Source organism: Octopus bimaculoides, chromosome 2, assembly GCF_046866305.1.
Source record: "Octopus bimaculoides isolate indiv1 chromosome 2, ASM4686630v1, whole genome shotgun sequence".
NCBI lineage: Eukaryota > Metazoa > Mollusca > Cephalopoda > Octopoda > Octopodidae > Octopus > Octopus bimaculoides.
Window position 1 is genome coordinate 50,310,650 of NC_142929.1, and position 24,514 is coordinate 50,335,163.

The 24,514-nt window shown below is 35.4% G+C and overlaps 1 protein-coding gene across 2 annotated transcripts in view; it reads right to left on the minus strand.

The window, feature by feature from the left end:
- The window catches only part of LOC106873657 (katanin-interacting protein), a 509,583-nt gene that overhangs the window by 366,783 nt on the left and 118,286 nt on the right, over positions 1 to 24,514 (minus strand). For both annotated transcript variants that reach the window (XM_089344962.1, XM_089344970.1), the window contains exons 18-21: positions 23,241 to 23,287; positions 19,418 to 19,739; positions 18,878 to 18,954; positions 13,118 to 13,264 (exon numbers count right to left, since the gene is read on the minus strand). In XM_089344962.1, coding sequence (XP_089201088.1) covers positions 13,118 to 13,264; positions 18,878 to 18,954; positions 19,418 to 19,739; positions 23,241 to 23,287 — 593 coding nt within the window. The remainder of the gene's footprint in view (positions 1 to 13,117; positions 13,265 to 18,877; positions 18,955 to 19,417; positions 19,740 to 23,240; positions 23,288 to 24,514) is intronic.

A 24,514-nucleotide genomic window follows, 5' to 3' on the forward strand; every position in this document is an offset into this window, starting at 1 on the left:
ACATTATTAGTTTTGCATTTGTGTATCTCCCTTCTTCCCATCCACATGACAACAGCTTCTGGTTTTTATCCCTACAATTTAGCAGTTTGGGTGCAAAGAGACTAACAGGATAAATGCTAGACTTAAGAGAAAAAACTAAACCCTTCAAGCTAGCACAATGCTTTGGCATGGTTACAGTGCCATGACTGAAATGAGATGGGCAAAAGAAAAAAAGATAATGCAAAGATTAATATGTTTTACCAAAACCCACCTGGGTTGAAATGCAATTCCTACATAAATATTGACTTAATTCACTCAAATTAAATTTGTAAGGCTTGTGCATGAATAAATCTGTTTGCTGTTGCTATTAAACTCTAATTTGTCTTAACTATAGATCTATAATAAAGAGCATTTCAACCATAGCCATCCTGTCCCTTTCTCAAGGATTACACACATACACACATGGCAGAGGCTTGTCTGATCCAATGTTAATTGCATCCATATGGCTGCGTATCATGATGTACTAAATCTACCAACATTATTATGGATTGCTGAGCATCCCCCACCCACATCCCCAAAACAACTGTTGGACTTATATCTTTCTTCCACCAATTTAATTTTTGCATAAACTGGACCTATTAATATAAATATCTCTAAATACACATTGCATATATGTTAAGTATGAGTAGTCAATAATATATCAACTTATAGTGGTTTTGTGTGGCTATTCAAGTTATACTTTTTAGCTCTTATTTCTAGCAATTGTAAGTGCTATTTTGCACCATTATTTATGCATTCTACCCCTTTGGTTTTCAATTGCTTTAGTCACCTATAGTATAACATATTTAATATATTATAATATCAATTTATCGTTATAATATCTCACTCTATGTATATGTATGCATGTATGTATGTATGTATGTAAGTATATATATATATATATATATATATATATATATATATATATATATCTATATATATATATATATATATATATATATATATATATATATATATATATATATATATATATATCTATTGTTGTTCAGAACAATAGAAGAACTATATCCCGCAACCAACAGACACATGATACATTTGCCCAAACCCACACAAAATCAAAATCATCAATATCCCATTGTGACTTCATAGCAAAATCCATACCCGGACTTAAATTACATTTGCACATCCATTGCAAATAGATATAGCTTCTTAATGGTTTTTTCCCTTTTATTACTCTCTTTAACTTTAAGTCCTCCCGTTCAAACACTCATATGTCAAAACTGATGGGAGTGGCCATTATATATATATATATATATATATATATACAGGGTGTCCACAAAATCTGAGTACATGGGGATTAACACATACTTTAAGAAATTATTGTTTCTTATATTTAATTGTTTATGTTATAATTTTATTTACTCCATGTACCCACATGGAGATTAACACATACTTTAAGAAATTATTATTTCTTATATTTAATTGTTTATGTTATAATTTTATTTACTCCATGAAGCCAGACTTTGTGGCCACCCTGTATATATATATATATATATATATATATATATATATATATATATATATATATACATACATACATACACACATAAACACGCACATGACAGGTTTCTTCCTCTGTCAATCTACCAAATCTTTTTATTGTAACACTTTGGTTGGCCTAGAACTATAATAGAAGATACAGGCTCAAGCTGCTGAACAGTGAGACTGAATCCAAGACCACATAGTTGGAAATAGAGCTTCTTAGCCACACACCCAAGCCTGCACCTAAATCAGCATCAATTTTCACTACAGTGCTTTGGGAATCAATGCCATAGTAGTAATCGGGATGGTAATCCAATAGAACCACCAAGGAGGAAAGAGTTAAGATGATTAGTTAAAATTTGAAAGCAATTCGTCTGCTGTTCTTACAACCATGTAAAGGTTCCCTTGTTAGTTGATGTTTGTGGTGAAAGAGAGAAAAAGAAGGGTTATTGATTTAAAGAATGCCATTACGAATTTGATATACAAGCTGAAATAGACCATTAGCACCACAATCAGACAAGAGAACATTCTGTAAAGATCCCGAAGTTGATAAAATAGAAATCTAAAATAAGAAAATGGTTACAATATATGAAAATATAATTGGCATCAGCCAGTTGGTTAAATCTTAGTTCGTTGACAATATTTCAACAAGAAAGCAAATTCATTAAGAATGATATATTGAAATTGTAGAATGATACTAGAAAAGATAGATGAGGATTTGTCCAAGATTTACACTAATCATAATATTTAACTCATATACAGTAGATTAAGGAGTGTTTTAAATACGTCAGAATAACAAGAAAAAAAATTGCCTTGCCTGTGCTCGCTGACATAGCAGTCAATGGGTACAAGCAAAGCTATGTTTCTTCCCAATCACAGAGTTCTAAGTTACATCCTATTGTGTGGGACCATAGGCAAGTGTTTTTGTCATTTTTACCATAGCCTTGAATTGACCAGTGACATGTTAATAAAACTATGGTAAGTGTAAATTGTGCAGAAACTCTCCATATATATATATACATAAAGAAGTTTAAGGAATGCATAAGAACTAAGATGAAGTCACTTGGAATGAATTCAAAGGCCATAGAAACCCTTGCTTTGGGTCAAGCTGGGGTGAACAAAAGTATGGAGTAGAGTGAAAGCTTTTGAAGAAACCAGGATGACCTATACAAAACTCAAAAGAAATCTAAAAAAAAAAAAATGCTACAACCAACAAGAAAATGAATCGCAACCACATTTTTGCGTGCACAATTTGTGATAGACCATGCCTTTCTTTTGCTAGGCTCACATCTCATTTGCGGACCCATGAAAAGTGAACCTCCACCGACTACTCTGGCTATCTATCTGTGCATACTTGTCAATGCCATGTATGCCATAAAGACTGCAAATCTGTTGGTAGCCTCAAAAGCCATTTTAAGATCCACATAGATCAGAACTTAACTGCAGCTCTCAGTGGTCCAAATCTGATATGCAATTTATGTGGATGTCTTTTCAAAATATTGTCTGGTTTAAAAAGCTACATGAAATGCCATAAGTGATTTAAGATGTAAGTACAATAGGTGGTCAGACTCTGCATAAGAAACAGACAGCCACCATATGTATGTATGTGTGTGTGTATATATATATATATATATATATATATATATATATATATATACCCGCACCCATTTATTGCACTTGGTAAAAACACTAGAGTAATAATAATTGGGTATCCTCCCAGCAGTATATAGAATAGATATTATTCCTTATTGGGTTGGATTCACAACCCCTAACTCTCTTGGATTATATATATATATATATATATATATATATATATATATATATATATATATATATATAAATATATATATATATATATATATATATATTCAGGTACAGGTGTGTCTTTGTGGTATAAAGTTTGCTTACCAAGCACATTGTTTCTAGGTTCAGTCCCACCTGTGCAACACCTTGATCAAGTGTCTTGAACTATAGCCCCTAGTACACCAAAACCTTTTGTGTGAATTTTGTCAACAGAAACTGTAAAAAGCAGGTCATATATAGATACCCCACTTGCAATTGTTGCCTATAGAAGGACACTGAAATATCATCCAATATACACTCTGTAAGTGAAATCTGGTAGACCCATTAAGAGTCCATGAGAGTTTTGTTTTCCTGTTGATCAAATGGTTAAATTTTATTGAATACGGCATAATTTGCAACTGAAAACTTTTCAGTTGTCTACCAATATTACTTTATTCTCAGAATATAATCGATGGGTTGCATACAAATATGAATGTAGCTATTACAATATAATAAGATATTCAGCTATAGTTTGTAGCTGAGATTGTCGGAGCTAATTTGATAATTATGAATAGTTAAAATAAAAGAATTAAAAATGCAAATGCTGTTAATTTTGGGTTTATGTAATTCAAAATATCCAAGTATATGTCTACCTTATAAATTTAAAGCTTTGAAGCACAGAATGCAATCTACAGTTGGCTATATTTTCTCTTTCTCTCCCTCACTTTCCAGGTGGGGAAGCCATGTATTTACCTCTTCAGCAAGACACCTGTTCCTCTCCCTCTTTCATAGTTTCTTATTCCTCCAGTCTTTACCCCAGCTCAGTTGAGGGGTCTCATCTTGTGTGTACTTGGCAACTTCATTGGTACTGGTGCCACATAAACACCCAGTATACTCTGTTAAGAGGTTGACATTAGGAAAGGCATCCAAATGTAGAAACCATGCCAAAGCAGATGTAGAACCTGGTGGAGCCCTCTGGCTCATCTGTTCTTGTCAAACCATCCAATTCATGTCAAGCTAAAACACTGCAAAATGCATTGTGATCAGTGATGTATGACAACATCAGATAAACTGGTTGATCATGTGATATACTTTGAGTTCCACTGTTAAAAATGATTTACACACATATACGAGCACCCCGTCAGTTATGATAAGGAGGGTTCCAGTTGATTCGATCAACAGAACAGAAGACTGCTCATGAAATTAACATGAAAGTGGCTGAGCACTTCACAGACACATGTACCCTTAATGTAGCTTAATTCAGCATGACACAGAATGTGACAAGGCTGGCCCTTTGAAATACAGGTACCACCTGATAGTAGCATCATATTTTAGCATCATAGTATCATATTTTAGTATTCTAAGACATTCCGATAATAACTTTTGCAGTATTCTCATTTCTCATTACTGACTTTATCTACTACACAACTTATTATTAAATAGTTACATTCAATAGAATTCTTGCACCAATAGATAGTTGCAGTTGTTGTTTAGCACCCAGGTCAGTCTGTTCCACCAATGACCATCACACATTTATTTCACGTGAGTGTATAACCCTTGCATGGATATTATGTGATGGGTGTAAATGAGTATCATCAACAGACAAGTCTTCTGTAAAAAACACAAGCCTGGTTAAGGAGAAATATTGGTTTCAAATTTTGGCACAAAGCCAGCAGGTTTGGGAAAGGGGCTAAGTCAGTTAAAATCAACTGCACTTTTCAACTGGTACTTATTTTATAGAAGCCGAAAGGATGAAAGGCAAAGTCAACCCCAGCGGAATTTGAACTCAGAAAGTAAAGATAGATGAAATGCCTTGAAGCATTTTGCCTTGTTTGCTAACAATTCTGCCAGTTCACTGCCAGAATGTAATATTTCTCTAAGGAGAAATATAATCTTGCTTGGAAACAGGTGAATGTTGGTGACAGGAAAGGTATCTGACTGAAGAAAATCTACCTCAACAAATTCTCTCTGACATGCAAGCATGAAGGAAAATTGGATGTTAAATGATAAAAGTGATTATTAATATTTCTGTCAAGTTTTTTAATATGCTTATTTCATAAGCACAGGTATAGGAACAAGGATCAAATAGCTGTAAACTGTGAATTTCTATCTTGCCGTAGCAGAAGCACAACCAACAGCAGAACGTATAAGAAGGGGTAACAACATCAACCACGATCCTGTAGCAATGGAATCAACTGTCTGCCCTCATTTATTTTAATCGCGATATATATAAGAAAAAATTAACGAGTCCACATAAAACTTTTAGATGCCATGCAACTAGCAGTTTTTAATTATCTAAACAAATATACAGCGTTTGTTATAAATTTCATTCTGTCCTTCTACAACTCACATTTTAACATCTTAAGAGAAAAGATGAGGGATTTTGGGGATCTATTTCTAGTAAGATGAGCAATGACATAGCAGCTCCTTTGTTGGCTTGTGATACTTAAAATTTAAATAAGCAGCAATAAGAACCCAAGACTGAACTAATCAGTTAAGTCCTCTCTTTACAAAGCATACAGTATACATTATTATGTAATTATTAATACCGATGGGAAAGACGAACAAAACAACAAAAACAACAGCAAGCAACAAGAAAAAAACATACAAATGAAACACACAAAGTTAAAAATTATAGATAATATTTAGTGATATGAGACGTGTGTATGATGATAGTAATAATATACAGTTGCGTCTTGATCAGTCGTATTTCCAAAAGATAAAACAAAATTGAATTACCAAAATTAAGCCGCAAGTCTGGAAACCAAACAAGTTTCATAAATAATACAGTATTTTCTTTTTTATTTTTTTGTAATGAAATGAGAAGTTTACTTAGTAAATATATAAAAGAAAAAACAAATCACAAATAAATATGGAGGTTTTAAGACATAGAGACTACTTCTGCTTCTTTCAAAGATGAAAATACACAAGTAACGATAAATATTTTCAGAATTCTAATCCCCAGGCAATCGAGGATCCTGATCAGGAATGTGAAACTGACAGTAGTATTGCAATTTTTCAGTTTTGCAGTACTATACATGAGGACAAGTAGCCCAGTGGTTAGGGTACTGCAGTCATGATCATGAGATTGTGGTTTCAGTTCCTGGATCAGGTGGTGCATTGCGTTCTCTCATACCACCTGACTTTATGGTTTTAGATATGCCACATGAAATAATTTCATACATCGGACCTTTTGGATTTTCAGTTGCATGGACACTCTACATTACACTTCTTTGTAACTGATTACTCCGTGGACTTATAGCCAAGTCTGTTAGAAGAGCTTTCTATGATAGCCACATGATTCTTTGAATTCACATCTTATACTACTTATACCAATCAAAATCTTAATCATCTAATATCTGTTTTCCATGCTGGAATGGGTTGAAGAGTTTGACCTAAGCTGGTAAAGCCTGGAGCTACAGTAGGCTCCATTGTGTGTTCTGGTATGGTTTCTACAGTTGAATGCCCTTCCTGATGCCAACCACTCTACAAATTGTACAGGCTGCTTTTAAAGTGGCACCAGCACATTATATGTATCACATAAAAGTGCCCGTGTGACACCAGGTAAAAGTGCCTGTGCAGTGCCACATAAAAAGACCCAGCACACTCTATACAGTGGTTGGCATAAGGAATGGCATCCAGCTGTACAAACCATGCCAAATCGGACTGGAATCTGGTGCAGCCCCCCAGCACCACTCAGCTTGCCTGCTCTGGTCACACTGTCCAACCCATGCCAGCATGGACAACAGACGTAAAATGAAGATGATGATGATGATGTGTGTGTGTGTGTGTGTGTGTATATATATATATATTTGAAAAGATTTGTAAATGAACCACACAAGTAAGTAGATATTAAAGATAAACAAAAATGAAAATGCCACTTTTTAAAAAATTGGGTGTTTTAATTAATTTACATTACATGTTTTGGTTTTTTTTAAAAAACCTTATCAAAAATGAGTAAAAAATATGTGAGAAGAGAAGAGGGCTATTAATAAAATAAAATTGAAATCAAAATTAAGAATAACATTCATAGTTTACTGTTACTTCTTGCATGCGCACGTGGTCCTTTTGTTCTGGAGGCATGGTAAGTTCAACTCCCTGTGATAGTAAATTACTAGTATCTGTTTTTGTAAATTAAATAGTGGTCAAGTCTTGTTTTCTAGGAGTGGCTGTAGCTGTCGAATAACCAGCAGCAGTAATAATAATAATAGTAGTAGTAGTAGGAGTCGTCCTGGTGAAGTTGTTCCCCCTGTGGTTTTAATAGAAATCAGGTTCTTCAATCCCCTTTGTTTATTTCTTATGAATAACTTGCAAATCCATATATATATATATATATATATATATATATATAATATATATATATAATAAAGAGAATGAATGGGAGAAAGAGAGCCTGCCGTATGTCGACCCAATAGAGGGACCAGCTATCCGAGTTGATAGTAACCAGGGTAGATAAAGCAATTAAGAGTATGAAGACCGGGAAAGCCCCCGGCCCATCAGGAATCACTGCAGAGATGCTCAAAATATCTGGCAGTGTTGGCTATAGCCTAGTCACCCGTATTACGAACCAGGTGATACACGAAGGAGTCATACCCAATGACTGGTGTAGCAGCATCATAGTCAACTGCTACAAAGGTAAAGGTGACGCTTTAGATACAAATAATTACAGAGGCATCAAGCTGTTAGATCAGGTTATGAAAGTTACAGAGAGGGTCATAGCCCAACTAATTAGGGAGCGAATCAATTTAGATGAGATGCAGTTTGGGTTCGTGCCAGGTAAAAGCACTACTGATGCCTTATTTCTAGTGAGACAGTTGCAGGAGAAATACCTAGCTAAGGATAAACCTCTGTACCTGGCTTTCGTTGACATGCAGAAAGCCTTTGACAGGGTCCCCCGATCCCTTATCTGGTGGTTAATGAGGAAACTTGGGATAGAAGAATGGTTAGTGAGAGCTGTGCGAGCCATGTACAGAGATGCTGCCAGTAAGGTGAGGGTTGGAAATGAGTACAGCAATGAATTCCGGGTAGAGGTAGGGGTCCACCAAGGTTCCGTCCTCAGCCCCCTCTTATTTATCATAGTCCTCCAGGCAATCACAGAGGAGTTCAAGACAGGTTGCCCCTGGGAGCTCCTCTATGCTGATGACCTTGCCCTAATTGCGGAGTCACTATCAGAACTAGAGGAGAAGTTTCAGGTGTGGAAGCAAGGTCTAGAATTGAAGGGCCTTAGAGTCAACCTAGCTAAAACCAAAATCCTAAGTAGGAAGGTAGATAAAACACAAACCCCTTCAGGTAGATGGCCCTGCTCAGTATGTAGAAAAGGAGTAGGTAGTAACTCTATAAGATGTACCCGGTGCAAGCTATGGACACATAAGAGGTGCAGCAACATCAAAGGCAGGTTAACTAGCAAGTTAGTTTTTGTTTGTGGCAGATGTTCAGGTGCAATAAAGACTGTAAACAAACAGGAAACAACTTCTATCTCATTCCAGGGTGAAAAACTAGAGGTAGTCGATAGCTTCCGCTATCTGGGCGACCAAGTTAGTAGTGGGGGTGGGTGCGCTGAAAGTGTAGCTGCTAGAATAAGAATAGCCTGGGCAAAGTTTAGAGAGCTCTTACCCCTGCTGGCGACAAAGGGACTCTCACTCAGAGTAAAAGGCAGACTGTATGACGCATGCGTACAAACAACCATGCTACATGGCAGTGAAACATGGGCTGTAACTGCTGAGGACATACGTAAGCTCGCAAGGAATGAAGCCAGTATGCTCCGTTGGATGTGTAATGTCAATGTGAATACTCGGCAGAGTGTAAGTATCTTGAGAGAAAAGCTGAACATTAGAAGCATCAGTTGTGGCGTGCAAGAGAGACGATTGCGCTGGTATGGACATGTGGTGAGAATGGAGGAGGATAGCTGCGTGAAAAAGTGCCACACCCTAACAGTTGAGGGAACCCGTGGAAGAGGTAGGCCCAGGAAGACCTGGGCTGAGGTGGTGAGGCAAGACCTTCGTACATTGGGCCTCACCGAGGCGATGACTACTGACCGAGACCTTTGGAAATGTGCTGTGCGTGAGAAGACCCGGCAAGCCAAGTAAGATCGTTGCCAGTGCCCCTGGACTGGTTCTTGTGCGGGTGGCACATGAGATGCACCATTTTGAGCATGGCCGTTGCCAGTACCGCCTGACTGGCTCCTGTAGGATTTTCGAGCGAGATCGTTGCCAGTGCCCCTGGACTGGCTTGTGCGGGTGGCACATAAAAGACACCATTTCGAGCGTGGCCGTTTTCGTGCGGGTGACACGTAAAAGCACCCACTACACTCTCTGAGTGGTTGGCGTTAGGAAGGGCATCCAGCTGTAGAAACTCTGCCAAATCAGACTGGAGCCTGGTGTTGCCATCCGGTTTCACCAGTCCTCAGTCAAATCGTCCAACCCATGCTAGCATGGAAAGCGGACGTTAAACGATGATGATGATGATGATGATATATGAAAGTCTCAGTGTTGCTAGTTTAGAGAATTTAGACTTGGTTGGTATATTCTTATGAAGTGTATTTCCTTGCTAATGCGTTCATTTTGGCAAGAAGTTAAGAATTTTTTGGCCTAAAACACTACCTGGACCGTAAGTAAGACGTGTAAAATTTGAATGAAATTGGTTGTGTAGTTCTCAAGTTTTAGGGCTTCACACAGACAGACTCACATTCTCATCTTTATATATATAGATATATGTATATTTATATAATATATATATATATATATATATATATATATATATATATATATATAGACAGTGGAGGGAAATAAATATTCGTACATGTCAAAATTCTTTATTTATTTAATTTCTAATGAACATAAATTGGATATACCAATACTATATTTGCATACACATGCATAAACTAAGAATATGCAAACGAAACTAATAAATTATAGTAACTAATGAATTTATATACAATTATAAATATTTAGGGGTGAAAAAAGTATTCGTACAGAATAAATTTATGAGTTTCTATGCCACAAAATACTGTTAAAATAATTTTTTTCTACTAGAATTTTCTCGTTTGTTCCAATAATCTTATCAGTAGTCATTTTTAAGTGTCAAAACGCTAGCTTCTTCATTCAGCACTGAGACAACATAAAGTAGCGTCGTAATAATGACGAAAAGTAAAGAACTCATAAATTCAGTGAAAAATTTAATTATTGAACAGTGGAAAGCAGGTAAAAGTTACAGGAAAATATCTCAGAGACCCTTTGTATTCCATTTTATACCATATCTTCATTTATTCAAAGACATAAAAAATCCGGAACTATTGAAAACAGAATAAGATCTGGTGTATATATCATCATCATCATCATCGTTTAACGTCCGCTTTCCATGCTAGCATGGGTTGGACGATTTGACTGAGGACTGGTGCAACTGGATGGCTACACCAGGCTCCAATCTAATTTGGCACACACATTAGGGGGTGCTAAAAAGTTTCTGACTTTGGGTAAAAGAAAATACAGGAGGAACAGCTAATTATTATTTTATTCAACATATTCCCTGCTCATTGCAGTGGTCTTTTAGTTTTCCTAAGCTCTGTAAAAAAAACCTAGGAGGCTGTGCCTCCAACAAAGCCTTTCATAATCTCTTTAATGCCAGGATTTTTTCAGCCCCACCCCCTCCCCACCCCCGTACATTGTGTCTCGTTTCAATTTAGATTGTTGTGTAAATAGAAGAAGTCTGCAGCAAACAGTAGCAGCAGCAGCAGCAGAAAATGAGCAATGATCAGATATATTCTACATATTAGTAAATGTATATAGCAACTTGTATAAACACTGAAGAAAACATTAGAAGCCAAAGTAGTAATTTAGGCTGGCTAGGAAATTTAAATGTAAATTTGCTTCCAGCAATTCCTAAATTAAATATGTAATGCTGAATCTATCTTCCTTGTGGCATAAAATTTAACCATAGAAATTCCAAAGAAAAGAGAAAGATGCAAAGTAGAAAGTTTCAGTACTTCAGACTTTTATCCAGCTTTGTGGTGGGAGAGGGGAGAATAGATGCCTTATGGAAATATATGAGCAAGGTGTTTACAAGGTATCTACATTAAGTATCTATAAAACTGGAATTTTTTCACGCCTCATAGCAATTCAAATCTGTCAGTTGGATGGTCACAACTGAAAGGCCACTGATCATTGGTTCACTCAAACAGGACTGACTTGGGGTTAAAGAATAACAAAGCATTATAGAGATCTTCTCTTCTACTCCTCTCACTCGTTTGCAGCACTGGTGATATTTCATATAAACACACCTATATTGCTACTGCATCACCACCACCATCATAATCACTATCATCATCACCATTCTCCTCCTCCTCCATCATCATCATAATCACCATCATCGTTTAACATCTATGTTCCATGCTGGCATGGTTTGGGTGCTTTGACAGCAGGATCTGATGTGTCCAAGGACTGCATTGAGCTCCAATGTCTGCTTTGGCATGGTTTTTATGGCTGGATGCCCTTCCCAACACCAACCACTTTACCACAGAATGCTTTTTTTTTTTTTTTTGAGCAACCTACACTACTGAAGTCACCATACACTTTGCAGGACTATGAACCCTGGAAAAAGATGTTGGGGTCAGCTTCATACTAGTGGACAAGGTGGAGGCAGCAGGTTCCTGCAGAGGGAACTACATAGCTACTCACATCCATAAGGAGGAAAAGTTGATCAGAGGAGAAAAAGAAAAATAATCAGTAGGAGTAAGACACAGAAATAACGATTGGGTGCCCAGGTGGTCTCACGAGGCATAGCGTGAGTGGAAATGGAGTGAAATAATGAAACTGAAATTTTTTTATTATTCTTTTATTGAGGGCTTCAGTCAGTTTATTCAACCCTGATACTTAGTCTACAACTCATTTTATTAACCTTATGTTTAAAACATTGAAGTTGAGCTGGATGGTGGGTATGAAGAGATGTAACTAGGGTAGAAAGAAATACCACAAGCTATTTCTGTTTACCACACCAATTCTTCTATCATACACCGATGCACATATGCAGTTAAGCTGTTCATTGCAACTGTCGAATCAGTGCTATTATATGGCAGTGAAATGTGGATACCAACAAAGAAATTATCCAACCGGCCAGACGGCTGCTACACAAGGATGCTACGAATGGCCCTAAATGGGAAATGGCAGCAACATATGACAAACAAATACCTTTATGACAACTTTAGTGAGAAGATCAGGCCAAGATGGCTACAACTATCTGGTCACTGCATGTGCCACTCTCAGTTGGAAGCATCAAAATTAGTCCTATGGAACCTAGTTCATAATGATGTAAGAAGAGGAAAACATTGTCACACTTACATCAACAACTTAATCACAGACACTGGCCTGGAATGTATTCAGGACCTCAAGGCAGTGATGTTGGACCAAGAAGTGTGGTGAGTGGACTTTGTTGCAGCAGTCTGGGTTGGAACCCAGCCATGAAAGAAGAAAGAACCAAATTTCAATCTCGAGGCTTTGGTCAAATCATGGCATTGCTAGAAGACACATGCCTAAAGCAGCAAAGAGTAGGATCAAACCTAAGACCAAGCACTCATGAAATAAATTACTTAATGATTAACGGTTTCTGATGCAAGTAGCATAATTCTACTTTCAAGAGATTTTTATGAATCCTGATACTTCCACAAAACAAAAAAAAACTATATTTAATGATTATTTTCATAAAAAGTTTGAGAATTTAAGTGTTAGTGATGAAATCGTGAACAAGTTATGCATTTGATTAGGAAACAAAATCTATACAGACACACACACACATATATGAAAGTAATATAAAGTGAACAAACCATCCATTGATAAACGGCCTCTATGAAGGTGGTTGAAATAATTCAGAGACCCCCAAGATTCTTCCAAATTGCTTTCTGACAGATGACGCCATTTAGCTCTTCGCTTTTGTATCTTCTGCATAGGAGTGTACATTCCAAATTCCTGTTCTGAAAAAAAGTAAGAGTACATATATATATATATATATATATATACGAGAGAGAGGGGGGAAGAGAATATGTATGCATATATACATACATACAAACAAATATATATATATAATGAGGGAGAGAGAGGAATATATATATATATATATATATATATATATATATATATATATATATATATATAAAAACATACATATATACATTCATATATATATATATATATATATATATATATAAACATACATATATACATGCATATATATATATGATACATATGCATGTGTGTGCATGTGTATATACGAATGCTTTATATACATACAAAGACACCCACACACCCACATATATATATATTATTAGTTTTTGTCAAATTCTAAGTGCTTTCACACAAAACTGCAGGTCCGTAGGTAACTCCTGTAGTATCCTCAGCTACTAAATGACTATGCGTACACACACACACACATGCACGCACTCTTATATTTGCTGAGAATAAAAGATTATACACACAAACACAAACACACACACACACTTGCATGCACACATGCACAAATGCTCACACAGAGAAAATTTTTGTAAATGCAAACATAGAAAAAAGCAGACTTTTATTCAAAGAGTTTTAAATTACACTCAAGAAAACAGAATTTTATGAGTCCCATATTATACATCATCGGATTAATTCAATAGATTCACTTCATATGTATATATATTTCAGATTGGAGCCATAAAAGTATGGTGCTTCTCAATATTTTGATCATATTCATTTTAATGCTATAATAAAATGAGTAAAATACATATCTATGTTGCATATGTGATTGCTGTATATACAAAGGAAAATGAAATGAGATTTGCTTAAATATGCATAAATGAGTTCTTGGCTAAATTAGAATTAAACTGCACCTGTATTTTGAAATGATGATAGTTATGCAAGTAAATTAACCAAATAGATTGAAATGATTTCAGAAATTTTGAATAAAAAAAAAATTATTCTCAACTATTTTCAATTACTATTTAATATGAGAAAAGTTTCATGAAAAAGAGAGAGAGAGAGAGAAAAAAAAAATGGTGAAATTGAAATTTTACATCTTGAAAAAGTTTCTGTAATATAAAGTTACTGTATGAAAATGATTGTGGCTGATGTTAAGACCAGAGATGAAAAGCAGAGAGGGAGAGAAAGAGAAACAGTGAGAGATTATATATGTATATTTGTGTGTGTGTGTGTGTGTGTGTGCATGTGTGCGTGTATGTATATATGCATGTCTATATGTGTGTATATATAAATGTGTATATGTGTGTATATATAAATATATGCATGTGTGTATGTATATGTATGTGTGTATATATGTGTGTGTGTATATATAAACGTGTGTGTGTCTTTTATTGTTTTTTTTTTGTATTTACTTGTTTCGGTCATCCAACAGCACCAACCTGAAGGATTTAGTTGAACAAATTCAGCCCAGTACTTATTTTATAGGTCTCTTTTCCCAAACCATTAAGTTATAGACACATAAACAAACCAACACCAGTTGTCAGGTGGTGGCCAAACACCCAATATTTTATCTCTCTCAGAAGAAGTTTACGTATCTGAAAAACTTGAATGTTTCACTCCTCATGGCAAATCAAATCTCCCTCAACTGGATGGTCACAACTGAAATCCCTCTGATTACAGGTTTAATCAGTATCGTTTGAGTAAACGAAAATGACTTGAGGTGGAGTAAGAACAAAGTATTATAGAAATATTCTCTTCTACTCCTCTCACCTGATTGCATTAGTGGAGAAATTTCATATAAATACACTTATGTGATGCACTTATCCTCCTCAATGAGTTTTGGGGCATAATTAACCTACTTGATACCCACTTTATAACCACCACCTGGTTTTTGGAAGCTTTTAGTGGTATTCATTATGTTGCAAACCTTCAAACTGGGATTTCTTTTTTCAGGATGCGTTAGTGCTATTATGAATTGCTTTCTACTGCTCTTTTGATATGTAGTGCATAGACATATGTGCAGAAATGGTTCCCCATTAAGCACCTGTAACTAAATTCGATAGGTGCCCTTGAGAGGCTCACCAGTGGCCACTGACAAGGCAACTTACAGAGATTGAAAAGGGGGTTAGTAGCAACACAAGTCATAGTTTCTGTCTCCTGCTGCCCCAGCAGTGTCAGAGATCCTGCAATGATTATGGAAATTGTTCATTTGAAGTAAAACAGTTTGATCAACTGAACTATCTGCTCAGTGAATTAATTAGCATTGAAGTGGCTGAGTATTCCTCAGGTACATGACTTTAACAAAATCCTCAGGCACAATCGTCATTTCAAAGTCTGTGACAAGGCACCACCTTTAGATTATGGGTCTATTCCATCTGAGTCACTTCCAACTGCGAGTGAATATCTAGTAAAGTCACAGAGTTAGTATGCCAAGATCTTAGCATCTGGTTTCCAAACATCACCCCAATTCTAGAAAGTTTTGTGTAGATGAGAAAGATTCTAGAAGAAATACTGAAGAATGTGTTATGGGAGTGGTAATGGTGAGGGTGGAGATGGTGGTAGTGGTGGTGATATTGGTGGCAGGGGTGGTAAATGAAATAGGACCAGTAAATATCTATCTCTTGTAAATACAATTAAATGTGCATATAGCAAGTGACAAGTAGACAAACTAGTTTGTTGCAAGTTACAATACAAAACAATCTAAGTAAAATGATAAAATTGAATTTAGAAAGATAGAAAATAAGCAACACATTTTATATAAGACACACACAACACAACACAACACACACACACACAAACAAACAAACTAACTATACTATACTCAGTTTAGAAATATATCATTTTCCAATTAACTAGCAATTGTTTTAAAATTCAATTTCTGTGTTTTATTAAATTAAATCTATTAACATATTAACAATCAATATTTTGAAGTTAGATACAAGCATTTCCTTATAAAGAGAAGACTTGATAAACACATCATGCTTCCATTTCTGTTAAACATGAATAAAACGTCAAGTAAATGAGTTTCTATTGATTCCAACAATGGGTACTTAGTTGTTTGGTTAACTATTTAACATATAAACCAGTCATATCCAGTCCAAATATTCTGTGTTATGTTCAAGATTAAAATCTTGAAACTATGAAGTGAATAAATAAGTATTGCATTTGACAAAGTAATCTGAATGCTAAAGGGTTAAAGCAAGCACATCCGGCCCAAATATTCCACCTCTAAATGTCAAAACTGCCCAGGTCTGGTCTAAATACCCTAATACCCATATCCAACCTTTTACACCTACACTACAATGTCATTCTAAAAATAAGCAATCACATAATTGAGACCTCAAAGCTATGGACAATACATGATTAATTCAAAACAATGTCGATAAATAAGCATTACATTTGACAGAGTAATCTGAAAGCTAAAGGGTTAAGTGAACTACCTGCCTATTGAATTAGTAAGTGGCTGAGAATTCCGTAGACAATGTAAATATCAGACAGTCAGCACAACATAACAACTGGACCTTGGAATTACAATTACAAGTCGGCACTGTGAAAGAACATGTAAAAAGAACCTGTGCCAGTGCCAGATAAAAAGCACTTATACTGGTGCCACATTGAATCACCCATGTTGGTGTCATGTAAAAAGCACTCAGCTCACTCTGTAAAGTGGTTGGCATTAGGAAGGGCATCCAGCCATAGAAACCACAATGGAGCCTAAGCATTATAATAATAATGATGATGATGATAGTAATGGTTTCAAATTTTGCCACAAGGGCAGCAATTTTGGGGGAGGAGATGAGTCGATTACATTAACCAGTGTTCAACTGGCACTTATTTTATCAACCCTGAAAGGGATGAAAGGCGAAGTCAACCTCGGCAGAATTTGAACTCAGAATGGAGTGACGGGTGAAATACTGCTAAGCATTTTGTCCAGCGTGCTAACGATTCTGCCTGTTCACCTTATTATGATAATGATGACAATGATGATGTTGATGATGATGATGCTGAATCCATCCAATGTATTCACAAACAGGATTTTGTCAACCTAATTTCACTCACAAGGCTTGGATCAATTGAAGATTAGAGTAAATGACACTTGCTGAAGATGCCTAGCAGTGGGATCAAACCCAGGACTTTGCAAGTGTGAAGCAAACTTCTTAAGCTTTCAGTTGTGATACATCCATAAAACAGGTGTACAGCACTTAGTTAAATGCTTCAACTAAATAAATTGGAAATGCAGCTACTTTGATATATTTTTACTTCGTTCTCCATATATAAATTAGCAATTTAAATCTCACACTACTTTTTCTTCTAGTTTTCTAATTTTCTTTCATTTTCATTTATATTTTATTTTTTTTAATGTATCAGTTTTACTTGCAGCCATTCAGCATTTTTATAAAGGATTAAACATCATACGTGATATTTTGATAATTGAGCGAGATTGGGATAAAATTATTTGAGGATTTTTTTTTTTTTTTTTTTTTTGCCTTTGGTAACATAACCGAACAGTTCTAAAATGTCTGGAATAACTGGTATTGAAATAATCACAATCTCTTTTCATAGTTTGCAGTTTAGTTCTTAGATGCAGAATATTATATAAGAAAAAAAAACAAAATATATGTTTTACTATTAAAAAGCTATGAGAGATGTTTTAGTTCTAGATAATTAATTATGCTAAGCTAGTAAAAATTCTTTACTCAAAATTACTTTTGATAACAAAATTGAGATAGTTTATTTGTTTATAAAGTTGTATAATGAAATAAAAATGTAACGACTGATGTTTGAATAATTGCTTTCCATTACAACTGTTGTTGCTTAAGAAGTCATTATTCATATATATTTATTTATGACAGCAATAAAATTCTTTATCAAATTCTTAAATTTTAAAATTTGCATTGATATGAGGCTATCAATATTGTAAATTAGTTCTCAATATTGTTTCTCCTGATATTCTCTTCAATCTTTTTGTCTTGCCTACTGAGATATATGCAAGCTATTTTACCCTTCTGTCTAAGGGACCTGAACACTTTCACACAACAGACTTTTAGTTTCCGTCTACCAAATTCACTCACAAAGCTTTGGTTGGTATGAGGCTGTAGCATAAGACACTTAACATAGTTCTCAAGGATATTCAGCATGACATGGAATGTAACAAGGCTGACCTTTTGAAATACAGACACTACTCATGTTTGTCAGCTGAGTGGGTAGGAGCAATGTGAAATAAAGTGTCATGTTCAAGAGCACAACATGCCACTGAGAAATGAACTCATGACCTTACAGTCATAAGCCAAATAATCTGAATACCTTAACCACTAAGCCATGTGGCGTCATATGCTTTTAAAAGCAAGAGTGCACAGAAGCAGAGCAGAAGAACACCTCAGCAGTGAACCAAACCACTGATTGGTCAGCTGGACTTCTTTTGGAGCTCAAATGTCACATGATGCTATTGTTCACAAACACACGCAATCATCACTGTCATTTATTTTTATGTTTGCAAAGATCAAGCAGAGTTTTATTAAGGTAGATGATGGTGATCCATCCATCCATATTAGAAAGCAGAATTCTTGCATTGCCAAGAAGAAGAAGAATCTCAAATAAATGACATCAAAAGATTTTTTTAAATTATTACAAACCTTGCATTTCTTCAGCAAGGTTGTCACACTTGCTTTTTTCAAATTCCTCATCAAGTATAGTGCGAAGGGAGGTGACACTGATTCCAGGAGAAAAATGAAAATTATAACCAAATTAAAATTACAAAAATTTTAAATTTCACACACACACACACACAGGTATTAATCCTAAACTGATTGTAACATATATTCTGGCATACAAGTCAAATTTTTCAGATTAAAATTTTCAGCCAAAAGGAAAAAAAAAGGGAGGTTCATTCATACACCAAAATAACTTTGAAGGACTAAAAATTCCAAGAGAAATGTAACCAGATTTGGGAAGAGAGTGATGATGTTTGAATGTTTACTCTACATCATTACACAACATACAATGTTGACATATATGCCAGAGTAAGTGGTATAGAATTATAAAATACATTTAATAAAAAATAGATAACTTCATATTAAAAATTATTCAGATCAAGTGAAATCATAATTAAGAACTGAAATTTTAACAAAATTTTCAGACAAATTTAATTAAATATTGGTTAGTATTGAACTTACCTGCCAGGTGATGAAGGTTCTGGTGTGTCTTTGTCTTGGGAAGATCCAGATCTGCTTGAGAGACTGACATGCCTTTCAATTTTATCCAACATATTCCTTAATCTAATTGTTGATTGGTGAGCTGTTTGCAGTTCTTCGTCAAGAGAGTGACTGTCAAACGGTGTTAACTTACCATTCTTGGAAGGCGAAGAAAGCTGAAAATCTTTCAATGGTTCTTCAAGTCTATCAACAATATCTTCTTGATAATTTGAAGATGCTTCCATATTAGATCCTCTGGAACAGTTACTAGTATGGTTGTTGTGGCAATGTAAATGTTTGGGCACTTGAAAAGTAAATGTTGATAAAGAATAATAATAATAAGTTCAAGATTAAAAGTCTTCAAATAAAATTTTCATGTAAATCTGGCAAATTGGTAAATTATACAATACCTTCAAATATCAATAAACTGTATACTAAACACAATTAACAACTAATGTCACAAAGCTCTATTTCTTTCTCTTAATAATCTCAGGCTTCGAGCCTTTTGTTGGAAACAATGCATAACAATCGTCCATGTCTAAGAGATGTTATGAAGATTTAATTTTCCAGGCTATTAACTTCATCTTTAGAATACATATTTGGTTCAATTTCTAAATGTCATCAGATGTCTTATTGCTGAATATATATGTGCATCTGTGGTTTGGTAGCAGACAGGAACATTACAAGCCTTAGTTACGAAATAACATTTCCTAAATTGTATCTTTCATTGGGGAACATTTATACGTGGAGAAATAAAGACACCTGATGACAACTGGAAATTGAAATGATCAACACATAGTGTTGTAAATATAAATATTGTAATGACATGCTATAAAGACAAGGTCACTAGTCCAGAAAATTATCACCTTATCCATTTAACAAGTATTTCAAATACTTGTTCATAATATTTCACAATACAGTGGAAGTCATAAGGATGAATAAAGAAAGAACTGGACATATAGCTCATAGATCTGGAGTTCAATTTCACTGTGTTGCTATATATTTGAAAAATATATTCAATTAGTACAACACGCATACTCTTTTCTATTCTAGACACAAGGTCTCAAATTTTGGGGGAGGGAGCAGTCAATTAGCTCAACCTCAGTATGCAACTGCTACTTAATTTATCGACCCTGAAAGGATGAAAGGCAAAGTCGACCTCGGCAGAATTTGAACTCAGAACATAGCAACAGGCAAAACACTGTTAAGCATTTTGTACAACATGCATACTGTCTGTTATAAATATGTACCAAACCATGTGAAGACAAAATTAATTATGACAAATGTTCTCATCCAGTGAAAGATTTATTTCTCCATCACTGAAATCATGTAAACAGTTGCCAAGCAAGCAACAGCTGCCAAAAGTGACTCCAGAACTTGGTAGTCATTTACATGACTCTACAGATATGTAATGACTGAGTCAAATAAAGAAGGGCAGCACCAACAGCTACTTTTCCAAAGTGTATGTGACTAATAGGAGGAAGGGATGAAAATATCTCCAGGCTGTAGACCGGACTTGAATATTTGCAGCAAACTGGATTCTGTAGGTGCTGCTGCTAATAATAATAATAATAATAATCATTTCAAATTTTGGCATGGAGCTAGCAAGTTTGGGGAGGGAGTAAGTCAATTACATTAACCCCAGGGTTCACTTGATACTTATTTTGTTGACCCTGAAATGATGAAAGGCAACATAGAACTCAGTGACATTTGAACTCTGTAAAGATGGATGGAATGGTACTAAGCATTTTGCCTGGCATGCTAATAATTCTGCCAGGATGCCTTAATAGTAATAATCATCATCATCATCGTTTAACGTCCGTTTTCCATGCTAGCATGGATTGGACGGTTCAACCGGGGTCTGGGAAGCCAGGAGGCTGCACCAGGCTCCAGTCTGATCTGGCAATGTTTCTACAGCTGGATGCCATTCCTAACGCCAACCACTCCATGAGAGTAGTGGGTGCCTTTTATGTGCCACCGGCACAGGGGCCAGAGGAAGCTGGCAACAGTCACGTTCAATTGGTGCTTTTTACGTGCCACCAACACGGAAGCCAGTTATGGCAGCGCTGGTATCGGCCGCATTTAGATGGTGCTTTTTACGTGCCACCGGCATGGGTATCACAACTACAATTTCCATTTGATTTTCATTTTGATGTTGCTGTACTTGACTCAATATGTCTCTTCAACTACAGCAGGTCGCCCTACAATCCAAGGTACTTTTGAATGAGCTGGGGTTGGTTATGGGAAACTGGTGTAGGATACAGCCGTGAACTCACTTTATTTGCCAGGTGTTTGCAGTCACAGCATATCTCCAGAGGTCTCAGTCTTTCATCATTACCTCTGTGAGGCCCAACATTCAAAGGTCATGCTTGACCACCTCATCCCACGTCTTCCTTGGTCCACCTCTACTCCAGATTCCTTCAACTGTTTGGGAGTGGCACTTCTTCACACATCTCTCCTCATCCATCCATAGTACATGACCATGCCCATAATAATCCATAGTACATGACCATGACCATAATAATCTGTAGTACATGACCATAACCATAATAATAATAATAATCATTTCTACTATGGGGACAAGGTCTGGAATTTGTGGGGAGGAGGATAGTCAATTACATCAACCCCAGTACTCAACTGGTACTTAATTTATCAATCCCAAAACGATGAAAGGCAAAGTCAACCTCGGTGGAATTTGAACTCAGAGCATAGCAACAGGCAAAATACAGCTAAGCATTTTGTCCAGTGTGCTCATGATTCTGCCAGTTTGTTGCCTTAATGATAATAATAATAATAATAATAATAATAATAATAATAATAATTATTATTATTATTATTATTATTGTTATTATCCTTTCTAATATAGACACAAGGCCTGAATTTTTCTCTTTTTTTTTTTGGTGGTGGGGATGTCAGTCAATTGTATCAAGTCCAGTATTGAACTGGTACTTACTCTATTGACCCTAAAAGGCTGAAAGCAAAGTCAGCCTCTGCGGCATTTGAACTCAGAATGTAAAGACAGATGAAATGCTTCTAAGCATATTTTGTTCAATGTGTAAATGATATTGACAGCTCACTGAATAAAATAGGAAAATTAATAAACTGAGAGGATATTACAGATTTCTCTTCTCAAATATGTCTTTAAGGACATTATACTTTTTACCTATTAAAAATATCTTACTGGATTTGTAAGATTTAAAACTCAGAATATATAAGACTTAAGACTCAATCCATTTTAATAATTTTGACAACTTATTTTTCACCAAAACTAAACAACACTGTCAGTACTGACAAAAATGTTCTGAAATATATTAATGTCAACCCAGTAGCTAAAGAAGTAATAAACTTTAATAGGTTCTGAAAAAGGAACAAACAACAAGAAGCCCCAGTAATTTTAATATCAAAAGTATTTTTAATAAAGAAATGGAGAACTTATGTTCAAACTTACCACAGATGTCAAAAGAATAAACTAAGTTTAATATATTTACAGTTCGAGAATGTGTGTGTGTGTGTAACTGAAATATGTTTGCACCACAGTTTAATGTATTTTTTTCCCCCTTATATATAATAAACTTTCTTCATATTTTGTTTCCTTCTTTAATAAGAAATAGTAATAACATGAGAATCAGCACAAACAAAAATTCTACACCAGGTTTGAATTTTTTTTTTTCTTCTTAGAAAATCAAAGACATTCCACATATCAAAGACAACATGATATTCTATACTGAAATCGAAGGAACAACAAAGAAAATTTGACCAACAAAAGAAAGTAAAAGCACAAAGGTTTTAAGTTCAGTTTACTTACAAATATCATTTTCCAGCCAGTCTAGAGAATCTTTTGATTTCCTCTCTCTAAAATTAAAAGAAAGTACAGCTGTGTGATTTATCTTTCTCAAATTGAATTATAACATACTTTACAATACTTTTGTCACCTACAATTCAGCATCTTTTGTTTTACTCCCAAAGAGGCAGCAGTCAGAGGAATACACTCATGTTTTCTTTACCCTTGAGTAGTTCTTATACAACATAAAATAATGGCATTATATGTGTTCTCTGTTTTTCTTTTACAGATTTGTGTTAGCAACCAGCTTACTATGTTTGTTTACCAAGTTGTGTGTGTGTGTATGTATGTCTATATATATATATATATATATATATATATATATATATATATATATATAGAGAGAGAGAGAGAGAGAGAGAGAGAGAGATAGATAGATAGATACATACATACATACATACAGATATATACAGATATATATATATATATATATATATATTAATATTTATCAGAGGTAACAGAGTGACTCAAGGTCTGAGAGTTTCATGGATTGGCATGTACTGAACATTTGGTAAGTACCAACACACAAAACTCTGAGACCTTGAGTCACTCTGTTACCTTTGATAAATATGTACCTATACTCATTTTTTGAGTTCTATTTTCCCTTTTTGCACCAACATACCCCTGTGTGTGTGTGTGTGTGTGCGTGCGTGCGTGTACATATAGCATGCATATATGAGGTAGTATCAAAAAGTTCCCAGACTAGATCTGCAGCATGCCAACAGATGGCAGTATATGACTGTGTGTGCAGTGAGAGCTAGCAGTGACCTTCATGAGGCAGTGTACCAAGTGACATTGCTGTGTTTACTTAACAAGTTGTGGAATTTGTGTTTTTATGATCACATGTATGCTGTAGTCTGTGATTGTTGTCATGGAAAGTAACTTGGAGCAAACAGCCAACGTGAAATTTTGTGTTAAATTTGGGAAGTCTACAATGGAGACATTGAGCATGCTTTGGCAAGCTTACGGAAAAGAGGCAATGGGTTGTACGGAATGTTTTGAGCAGTATGAGCACTTCAAAAGCAGAAGAACATCCCTAGAAGGTGATGAGTGAGCTGGAAGACCTGCCACAAGCATCACCCCAACAAATGTGGAGAAAAATCATCAGCTTGTGCATAAGGATTGTCAGAGGACAGTGAGTGATGTCTTAAAGTGTTTAAGGAAAGACATTCAGTAAAAGCGACCAAATCACTGAGCTCTCCTCACTCATGAGTTTCTCACCAAAGGGAACATGGTAT